Source organism: Rutidosis leptorrhynchoides, chromosome 5, assembly GCF_046630445.1.
Source record: "Rutidosis leptorrhynchoides isolate AG116_Rl617_1_P2 chromosome 5, CSIRO_AGI_Rlap_v1, whole genome shotgun sequence".
Classification (NCBI taxonomy): Eukaryota; Viridiplantae; Streptophyta; class Magnoliopsida; order Asterales; family Asteraceae; genus Rutidosis; species Rutidosis leptorrhynchoides.
This window is the reverse complement of record NC_092337.1, coordinates 50,631,421-50,642,954: the sequence shown is the minus strand read 5'-3', so window position 1 is coordinate 50,642,954 and position 11,534 is coordinate 50,631,421. Positions and strand designations below refer to the sequence as shown.

Genomic DNA, 11,534 nt, shown 5'->3' with positions numbered 1-11,534 from the left:
TCACTGCGTGAGCAATCTTGGGCCTCGTACACACCATCGCATACATCAAACTTCCAACAACCAAATAATATGGTACTGACGACATCTCCCCAATCTCTTCCTTGGATGAGGGACATGAACTCATACTTAACTTGAAATGGTTGGCTAATGGAATACTAACAGGTTTGGCATTGTTCATATTGAATCGTGAAAGGACTCATTCAATATACTTCTCTTGAGATAGCCATAACCTTCTATTCTTCCTATCTCGAGTAATCTGCATTCTCAAAATTTGTTGAGCCTGTCCTAAGTCTTTCATGTCAAAAGACTTAGAGAGTTCCTTCTTCAGCTGGTTAATCTTCGTTGCGTCTTTCCCTACGATCAAAATATCGTCTACATATAGTAGAAGAGCAACGAAATCTCCTCCAGAAAACTTCTGAATGTAGATACACTCATCTGTTGCAGTTTTCTTTTACCCTTGACTTACCATGCACGAGTCAAACTTCTTGTACCACTGCCTAGGTGTCTGCTTAAAACCGTATAAACTTTTCTTCAGCTTGCATACGAGGTTATCTCCTGAAACCTCAAAACCTTCTGGCTGCTCCATGTAAATTTCTTCATGTAAATCTCCATGAAGAAAAGCTGTCTTTACATCCATATGTTCAAGCTCCAAGTTCATACTTGCGACCAATCTAAATATGACTCTAATTGAAGTCATCTTGACTACTGGTGAAAATATCTCGTCAAAATCAATCCCCTTCTTCTATTAGAATCCTTAGACTACAAGTCGTGCTTTGTATTTCACCAATTTTCCACTGCTATCCTTTTTCAGCTTGAACGCCCATTTATTTTTCAGTGATTTCTTCCCTTGTGGAAGTTCTATGATCTCATAAGTCTGATTTTTCTACAGAGAATCCATCTCATCCTGCATTGCGAGCAACCATTTTTCTTTATCCTTATGAGTTACTACTTTATGAAAACTCTGTGGTTCTCCATCTTCAGTAAGTAGAAGGTATTCGGATTCCGGATATCTACTTGATGGAATCTGACCTCGTTCAGATCTATGGACTTCTGAAATATTCTGAGGAGATCTGCCATCATCTTGGCCTTGTGATGGTTCTAGAACGTCTGGCAGATGAGGTTGTGGCTCCCCCTGCTTAGCACCGTCATTTTCCTCATTATCTTCTACTTCCGGTATTTTTTTCTTGCACTGAAAATTCATTTCTCATGAATGATTCCGTTGTTGCCTCTGGCACCTGAGCATCAACATTTAACTTCTGAGATATTGTGGGTTTTTCAGTATACTCTATTGTCTGGCTTTCATGGAACACCACGTCCCTACTTCTGATCACCTTCTTCTCTTTGGATCCCATAATCTGTATCCAAATTCTTCATCTCCATAGCCTATGAATATGCATGGAGTGGTCCTTGCATCCAGCTTCTGTCTGAGTTCTTTGAATACATGTGCGTACGTCAAACATCTAAATACTATTAAGTGAGAGTATGATGGATCCTTTCCAGACCAAAGTTTCTCCGGAACTTCAAAATTCAGTGGTACTGATGGAGATCGGTTGATCAAGTAACATGCGGCTCTGACTGCTTCTCCCCAGAATGGCTTTGGCAGCTTAGCCATACTGAGCATGCTCCGAACACGTTCCATGATTGTTCGGTTCATTCTTTCTGCTATACCATTGTGTTGAGGGGTACGTGGGACCGTCTTCTCGTGTCGGATGCCATATGATCTGCAATAGGCATCGAACTGCCTGGAAGAGTATTCACCGCCGTTGTCGGATCGAAGACACTTTAACTTCTTTCCTGTCTCACGTTCTACCATGACATGGAACTGTTTGAAGTAATTGAACACCTGGTCCTTCGTCCGTAAGAAATATACCCACACCTTTCGAGAAGTATCATCGATAAACGTCAGAAAGTATCGATTGCCGCCAATTGATTCAACCTCCAAGGGACCGCAAACATCAGAGTGCACCAGACTGAGTAACTCTGATCTACTCGTTGAAGAGGAATTAAATGAGACTCTATGATGCTTACCAAACAGACAATGATTGCAAGGATCTAGCGCAACATCCTTGCCTATATTGATAAGTTCCTTCTTTATTAGGGTAGACAACCCTTTTTCACTCATGTGACCGATTTTCTGGTGCCATAAATTTTGTGACGCCTCTTTTTCTGCAACATTAAGGCCGTCTGTACAGATCTTCACATGAGTTTTGTATAGTGTGCTACAAATGTGTCCTCGAGCGACTATCATAGTGCCTCTTGACAATTTCCATGTGCCTTCTAGTTTGTCTAGAGCTATTCCAGAAAGTAGATTCAGCCGAAGATCTGACACATGGCGGACATCCTTCAGAGTGATTGTGCTCCCGGAACTTGTCTTTATCTTGACATTACCAATTCCGACAATCTCAGCGGAACTGGAATTTCCCATCTTCACAGCTCCAAAGTCACCAACTTTGTATGTTGTGAAGTATTCCTTGTATGGAGTCACGTGGTAGGAAGCTGCAGTATCTACCACCCATTCCGTGTCTTCTCGTGAGACGTGAAGGCATGTCTCATCATGGGTTAAACAATAAGCTACATCACCAGTGATAGTAACTAATGTTCCTCCACCCTTGTTCTTCGACTGTGAACTGCTCTGATCTTGTTCCTCTTTCAATCTGTAGCAGTTCTTCTTCATATGTCCTTCTAATCCACAATGATGGCATTTATATATTAGTTTTCTGCCATCAGCAGACCTGCCCCTGCTTTTGCTTCTGCCTCTCCATTTATTTTTGCTACTCATTCGTTGTCTCCCCCGATTCTCGGTGACAAAGACATGAGTCTGATCTGTGCCCATGTCCTTTCTCCTTGCCTCTTCACTGAATAGGGCATCCTTGACCATTGACATGGTAAGTTTGTCATTCGGGGTTGAGTTGCTGAGTGTTACTACCAGCGTTTCCCAACTATCGGGAAGAGAACTAAGTAGCAGTAGCGCCTGAACTTCATCGCCAAGCGGCATCTCTACAGACAATAACTGGTTTGCCATTCGGGGATGAGTTGCTGAGTGTTACTACCAGCGTTTCCCAACTATCGGGACGAGAACTAAGTAGCAGTAGCGCCTGAACTTCATCGCCAAGCGGCATCTCTACAGACGATAACTGGTTGACCAAGCTCTGGAACTCACTAGTATACTCGGCAACTGAAGTTCTACTTTTAAGCTTCATGTTGACTAAACGCCTCATAAACAGGGCTTTATTTCGAGTAGTCTTGGCCTGGTACATGTCCTCCAACTTTTCTCAGAGGACATATGCGTCTGTCTCTTGTGTAACATAGTGGAAGACACTGTGATCAATCCATTGACGGATCTGACCAATAGTTTTTCGGTTTGATTTCTTCCACTCTTTCTCTTTGGCGGAATCAGGATTTGTACCCTTTAATTCAATAGGGTCAAACAAATCCTTACAGCTGGGGAGATCTTCCATCCGAGATTTTCACAGCGTGTAGTTGGTGGCAGTGAGCATAAATGGCTCCGGAAGATGATCCTGACTCTTCCGTGGACATTATCACCTTACAAATAATTTTTCAACACAAACGGGGTTGAAAACTTCAGAAAACTCAAAAACTCGACCAACGCCTCTAACCTAGCTCTGATACCACTCATTGTGAATATAAGAGGGGATCGACTGGACGTTGGTACACACAAATTTGAGAAAAAATAACTCTATTACTCACAAGAATAGATTGCAGAGTATTACAAAACTCAAAAATAAAAAATAAAAACTCTCAAACTAACACACTAGGAATTCTCACCACTCTCTAGGGATGTATTCACTCTTGGTTAGGATTACACATTTAACTCACACACACTAACTAGGTGTGATTACACTTTTCTGAATGATTTACAAAAGAGGTTTGCACCCCTATATATAAGGAAAATTTGAAGAGGTTGAAGGTGTGCACGCAGATTGGTGTGAACGCAGATTGGTGTGAACGCAGAAAAAGTGGCTAGCCGTCATCGTTTCCAATTTTGCTACTTCCACATGAGTTGTCAAAGTTGGTTTAGCCGTCATTGTTTCCAACTTTGCTTCTTCTACATGAGTTGTCAAAGTTGGCAACCTTCCACATCTAGAAAAATCTAGATTACGGTTAGAATGGAAACATCTAGATGACGGCGTCTAAAAGATACGGCTGGAAATCATCATTCATGTGGCCTCTGGAGGCATCAGGAGTTCTTGGCTTTGCTTTCAATTGGTTCCCGTGGCTAAGATATCTTATGCTTTGTTGATACGTTACTTGATAACTAGGGGTTCATGATGTCATTAGGTTTAGTTTGGCTGATTTGTATTGGATCAATGTTGTTTATTATACTTTCAGTTGGTGTATGTATGTTAAGTTAATCGTAAGATCATATAAAGTAGACTACGTAAAGTCAACATCAATTATAATATTGTATTTGCTATCTTTTGAATAGCTTCAATTTAAATTAGTGTTTTTAAAAAAAAAAAAAAAAGAATTAAAAGAAGAAAAAAAAAAGACAAAGAAGTTTTTCCTACCATCACGCTGTGACACCTTTGGTCTCTTGCAATTTCTACAACAATTCATCTTCGATATCTTTCAAAAAGCAGAAACTTTTGAAAGAACCATCCAAATCCACACCCAAATAATCATAAGGATTTCACTCAACGCAATTTCATCGTTGTTAAGCTGCTTTAATCTTAGAGCTGCAGGTCACCTTAATTCGATACCACCAAGCATTTAATCAACATTCATAATTCCCTTATAATCATAGGTTGTAACTTGTAAGCAATGTATCAATTAAACATACAATACTTTATTTTCGGGTAATTTCTCATATTCCCATCAAGATTCATATTTCCTTTATAATCATGCATTCATTATTTATGCTTGTTAACCTGGATTTATTATATGTGTAAGCTATATTCTTAAAGGGTTACATATGTGTTGTAAGTCTATAAATACATTATATACATATATGTGTATCCCTAATGTTGCCTTGTTAGCGGCACAATGAAACTATGTTTATGGCATATTAGGAAACAAAATTCCCAAAAGAAGGCTTATAGATGGTAAAATAAAGTGACATAGTTTGCTTGTGGTTATGGTTTATGTGAATACTTGATACTTTGGAGAAAGAATGCACCCCTGGCATGAACAGATAAGCTATATATTTTTTGCACATTGCTTTCATTCAACATGTTACCTTTTACTTGATACTCAGGTAACATTTAGGAGTTTCTCTTCCAGTTGGCTTCATTCTTGGGACTATATTTCACGTTTCTATTATTTCCATATTGTCTTCAAACTCATTACTTATGCCTACCTCCCAAATCTACTATTTTTTTAAGATTTACAAATAAAAATAAAAATAAAAATGAGAAGTACAAAAAATCACGCGCTTTAAAAATAAATAATTATTGCCTTATAGTTTCTTTTTTTGTAAGCGAGGAAACTCTCCTATGAACGAACACATTGGCTCCCCCATAAAAGGTAAAACCTCGGGTAATCAAGTCTCCCGAGCGTGAGACCTGGTACCGGGTGAATTGCGCATTATCGTCTTATAGTTGATGATAGCCTAGTAATTGCAGTTATGATATCTTCACAAGAAGTCTCAAATTCAAAACTAAATAGCAAGGTATTTAAGGGGCTAAAGAAAGGGTCTGAAAACATTTATGGGATATAACTCGGTATGACCGGGTATACATATGAGAAAAAATATTTGTCTTCTCCAAATAGCTTGAACTTTAAAAATCTTATTCGTTTACCAAGTTCATTACATTATACATTTGTGTAACATCGTAATATCCATGTACTTTTTACATACTTCTTATGATATACGTATAAAGTAGAGGTAATATGTGAACTCTAATTAACTAATACAAATTTATTTTCAGAAGCATACAATCAAGTTCAAATATTAAGAAAAGAAGCATGAACGGTAAATATGACCGAATGAACTTATACTCTACTACATAAAAAAGTGAGGTGATTACACCACATTTTTAATCATACACTACTAAATATATTTTAAAGTGTTTGCAACACGATGTTTTAAAGCATATTTTGGTAGTGTATGTCTAAAAACGATGAAATACCAATTATCAACACATAAAAAATTGCATAAAATGTTCTTAACGTTTTTAAATTCGTAACTTATGATTTTTTCTAGTATATAAATTACGCATCAAATAATCAACAACCATAATGCCTCATATCACATTAGCTTCTTATGAATAGGTTCTTTAAATTCAAGACTTAATACATTAATACAAATACTTATCATATAATCTCATGTGTCAAACCCCAAATATACAATATAACAACTAAATTATGCATGAAGTTTTTCTATATCTTTTTCCAACATAGGAGGATAATTAACTAACCTCAAAATCAAAGTCAACATTTTGACTAATTGTAGTAGTCAAAATTCAAAATCAAGTTTTAAATTAGCTACCACTAGCTTATAACCCGCGACTTCGCGGGCTTTGAAAACATCATTTTTGCAATTTGGAGTTTCAAAATAGTATGAGATTAGCAATTGTTGCAAAAATTCCATATATTCATGCGTAAAAAAAATGCACTAAACATGTGCACAAAGATATAGCCCAAATAGTATGGAATGAAGTATGTGTACAAAATATACACTTAGCAATATCAGTTATAAAGTTATAAAATTAACACAGTTTTAGTTCGGTCATGGCTGTCGTTAGTGCTAGTCTTATAACATGGTTGCTTCCAAAAAGTCATTAATCTCTTCGCCTAATCAGCAGTCATTTTTTTTAATGTTGCGGGCATCTCTTCGTGACATGTACAATTGAGTTATTATCGATGGAAGGGTTAAAGATTTAATTGTATGCATAACAGATATTCATTGCTAGTAGATACAATTTGATTGTATATGGTCAGACATTGTTCTATTGTGTTACCAAGCTAGGTGTGACAATTATAACCCATCTTATACCATGTGCAACAAATAAGGTATTTACTTGAAGGAATTAAAAGAATATAAGTATACAGTTACAAAAATACACCACACCACCTAGCCACCATTTTCAATCTCAAAATGCAAAGGTGAAGCAGACCAATTGGGAAATCATTTCTATTAATTTTATGATTTAAAAATAACACTCAAGTACCCACGTACCCATATTTCTTGCATCAACTGTCAACCATGTTAACAAAATGGACAAGTGCAGGGTCAACCATATTTATTGTGTTCATGTAATCACCACTATTTATCTATAAAAAACTTTCAAATGTAGGAGTCCGGCCAATGCACAGTCATGAGGATATAAGCTTATACTTCTAATAATGGTTATTTAAGCTGAACTAATCATGAGTCTATAGTTAAAAGATGACCAATACAATAATCATAATCCATATAATAGCAACTACAGCAACCATAATTCGATAAACTTGAATCATCATATTTATTGAATAATGAACCACAATCAATCGTTCATTAGATCTGAAATATAATTTATTTTTAACAAAACAACAAGCAATGAGGTATTATAAATAAGATGTGCAACTTTAGTCCTACTTTCTCATGAGCTATAAAATTAGTCTACCATCGTATATATCGTAGTATCATACATACCTGACTTGATTTGGTGTAGTAATGGGTCAAAATTCTACATAACTCAATAAATGACATAACTCGAAAGTTTAGCAGTTACTTCTCAATGCATTGCCTAAGATATGCATGAAGTTTTTCTATATCTTTTTCCAACATAGGAGGATAATTAACTAACCTCAAAATCAAAGTCAACATTTTGACTAATTGTAGTAGTCAAAATTCAAAATCAAGTTTTAAATTAGCTACCATTTTCTTGTGCAAGGATAGAAATGTAATACCACACGCTTCTTCTTCACATAACTTCGTATCAAAGGTAATACAAATCCACATTCTCATCCCATCCATATCTTCTTCTTCGTCTATAAATCAAAAACCAACAAAACCCAAATCGCACACACAACACCACAAACACACACTTCCAATTTCGCGCCCTAAAAATAACTAAAACCAAAAAAAGCTACAATCTTTCCTCTCAATTTCGAGTCTTTAAACACAATTTCAAAACATGACATCCAACACAGACCGATCAGAGATAGCTTTCTTTGATTTAGAAACAACGGTTCCGACCCGACCCGGACAAGGGTTTGCAATCTTGGAATTCGGTTCAATTCTAGTTTGCCCTAGAAAATTAGTCGAGGTTGAAAGCTATGAAACGTTAGTAAAACCACATGACCTTTCACTCATTACCACATTATCTGTTCGGGCCAATGGAATAACACCAGACGCCGTCGTTTTAGCACCTTCGTTTTCTGATATTGCTGATAAGGTTTTCGATATCTTACATGGTAATTTTGTGGTTTAGTTTCTGTAATTGTGATTAGGAATAGATTGCCTTGTTGTTAGGGTAATTGTGTTGTTAATTGAATTGAGGTGTTTGTTTGCTCAGGGAGGATATGGGCTGGTCATAATATTATTAGGTTCGATTGTGTGCGGTTAAGGGAGGCGTTTGCGCAGATTAATCGGGCTCCGCCAGAGCCTAAAGGATATATTGATTCATTAGCTTTGTTGACTCAGAGGTTTGGAAGAAGAGCTGGTGATATGAAGGTATAAATTGTATAATAATGGCATTTAAATTTATGGTTGAGCTTAGTAATTTGTTACAAAGTTTACATTATGGTTTTTAATACTGATTTTCCTTATTTGATTTTGATACGAGTGTTTATTCATGTTAACTGCGAGTTATAAATATGTTAGATCATTTCTGTAAGGAACTGTTTGTATAATTATTTTATGTGGATTTAAATTACAAGCTTATGTTAATGTGAAAAAAGTTTTTTTATGATGGTGTTACCATATTCTATGGCTAAAATGGAATCCTGTTTGATGAAATATGTACCATTGCTATGCTAATGATTGTTTTTTGTTTTTGTTTTTTTAGATGGCTACTTTGGCGGCTTATTTCGGGCTTGGAAAGCAATCACACCGGTAAGTATGGCTTACTTTATGGTTTGTTTTATTTCGGGTTGATAATTGACAATGTTTTCGGGTAAGGGTTGAGAGTTGTGATTTGAGTGTATATGAACGTTTGTGGTTTGTGGTTTTTACCCTGCTTTTGTTGCATAACGTTTATGAGTTTAGACGATATGAAGAAAGGTTAGCCTTATCACCGGGGACTGAGTTTTTATTTGAATATTATTTCAGGAGTTTAGATGACGTTCGAATGAATCTTGAAGTTCTCAAGTACTGCGCAACTGTTCTTTTCTTGGTAAATTTTCATCTCGAAATATTTTTGTCCCAGTTATGATATAATTTTATTGAATATTTTTACTGCGCTAAATGTGTTGTATAAAACTTAAAACTGTAATATTACAATAATGATATATTCATTCTACTAATAAGGTGATGCAGGAGAGATTATGCATAACAGAACAGATTTCATGTTTTCTTCACCCGTTTAATCCGTTCACATTTTAGCTACAACAAAAAAAATTGTCACGCGCACGCACACACACATATCATTTTTTTCACCCTTTCCTTATGTTGATCTACAAATCATGTAGGAATCAAGCCTTCCGGATATCTTAACCGAGAACATTTCGGTTTCACCAAATGCTACAACTAGAAACCGTAATAATGCAAAACCCGTTCTAAACGAAACTAGCCCGAGCACTAGCCCACCGTCAACTAGTAGAAACGTCGAGACTCAAAACTCTTCTCCAAATCATCCAATTACCGGTAGACAACAAGTTTCAGAACTAACTGAAACGGGCCGTGCTCAACCTGACCCATTTGACTTGGGCCCACTTGTAGATAAAATAGAAAACGAACCCCTCCAATCAAATGAACCCATGGACGAAGAATCGTACACCGCCACTGCATCGTACACCATCACCGAAACCACTGAATTTCTTGAACCAGACGAAGTTTCCGTACCCTTCGTCACTGTAGCCGCCGTCCCTTTTTTTCGTGGACCTCAAAAAACACAAATACTCCATAGAGGCACCCCGTTGCAGATCCGTTGTAATGCATTAAAAGTACAGTTTGGATTAAGCAACAGATTTGTGGATCATGCGGGTAGGGCAAAATTAAGTTTTGTGGTTGACGCATCTCCGAATCTATGTGGCGTTTTGGATGCATGTGATAACATCGTTAAGAGGTTTTCGGATTCAGAGAGCAACTCCGAATGGAGACCCGTTGTGAGCAGAAAGCCAGGGTTTTACAACTCACCCACTGTTAGATTGCAGTAAGTCTCTTTGTTTCAGTTGCACATAGTCTCATGTGTTGGGTGGGACCGGCTAGGTAATGGGTCAAAACAAAGTTCTTTTGTACTGCCTGAAATGGTTTGCGTCTTGAGTCATTTGACCCGAAACATTTTTATCCAGATTTTTCTCTTTTTTTCCTTCTAATAATCAGGGGCGGAGCCAGAATTTCAGATGGTTGGTGTCACAAACGAATACCGAAATATATTGACCGAATTATGTTGACTTTTTTTCATCTGACCCGTTTGTGAGAAAACATAACCTAAATCCTCCCGTTCACAAGTAAATGGGTTGGAATTGTATTTTTTTATATTTGGTTATTTATTTTTATGTATTTTGTACAGAGTACCCACTGTAACAGAAGGAGATGGTGCTAGATGGATCACCGAGATATACCAGCAAGGATCGTCATCGGGATCACCATCCTTGCAACGCGTTGTGTTCAGTAGGTATGATGTGGCAGAGCTAGAAGCGTTGATTCGTCCAGGTTCGTTTGTGGACGTTTACTTGTCTTTGGATCCATATGACTACCAACAGAATGCTGGAATACGGTTAGTTGCCAAGAAACTGATTGTGGATTCTAACTGAAAGCTTTCGGGTCTCTACCTTAAGGTTTAATCTGACTATGCAATGCTTGTAAAGATGGGCGACTCGTTTCTTTTATTGTTGATGTACATGTTGATTGAAGTTGAACAACTAATTCTAGTGTTTTAAAGTGATTGATTTAAAGTGATGTATGCTTTCTTGAAGTTGAACAACTAATTCTAGTGTTTTAGAGTGATTGATTTAAAGTGATGTTATGCTTTCTTGTCTTTCGGATTTTTGGGTTTGAATACTATACATATGGATTTGGTATTCAAAGTAAAATTTAGTTATCATGGATAAAAAAGTTAGTTAAGCCAGACAACAGCTACCCATAAGGGCGTGACAAGTTCAATGAATGAAGACATGAAGTAGACTTGTATCTAAATATATGTATCCCATTCATTGTATAAATTACAAAGGCCAAAAACTGTTAGATTGATGCTTTATTTAACCGAATCCATTCCAACTTTATATGAATGTATGTATGAATTACAAAGGTAAAGAAGTGTCAAATTGAGGACTATATGAAGAAAAAAAAATAAGATGTTGATATGATTTTCAAAATGTACTTACAATTTACAATAAACATATATACGAATCTCTTATGTAACTCATCGAGTTAGATCTGTTGGGCACAAGTTAGCATTGATATATAAGGGGTAATAATATTAGAGTGC

The 11,534-nt window shown here is 36.7% G+C and overlaps 1 protein-coding gene across 1 annotated transcript; it reads left to right on the top strand.

Moving 5' to 3' along the window:
• The first annotated feature begins 7,846 nt into the window (after positions 1–7,846).
• LOC139846667 (protein NEN1-like) lies at positions 7,847–11,072 on the top strand. The gene is made up of 6 exons (XM_071836151.1): positions 7,847–8,358; positions 8,460–8,617; positions 8,952–8,998; positions 9,215–9,278; positions 9,574–10,256; positions 10,617–11,072. The coding sequence occupies exons 1-6, from the start codon at positions 8,079–8,081 to the stop codon at positions 10,858–10,860; spliced, it is 1,476 nt and encodes a 491-aa protein (XP_071692252.1). The 5' UTR covers positions 7,847–8,078; the 3' UTR covers positions 10,861–11,072.
• The last annotated feature ends 462 nt before the right edge of the window (positions 11,073–11,534 follow it).

What these genes read in the sequence shown, in the direction of transcription:
- LOC139846667 (XM_071836151.1), top strand. Translation starts at nt 8,079, where the DNA reads ATGACATCCAACACAGACCGATCAGAGATAGCTTTCTTTGATTTAGAA. An exon ending in GAAGAGCTGGTGATATGAAG is followed by an intron (nt 8,618 to 8,951) that starts GTATAAATTGTA and finishes TTGTTTTTTTAG; the next exon opens with ATGGCTACTTTGGCGGCTTA. An exon ending in GCGCAACTGTTCTTTTCTTG is followed by an intron (nt 9,279 to 9,573) that starts GTAAATTTTCAT and finishes CAAATCATGTAG; the next exon opens with GAATCAAGCCTTCCGGATAT.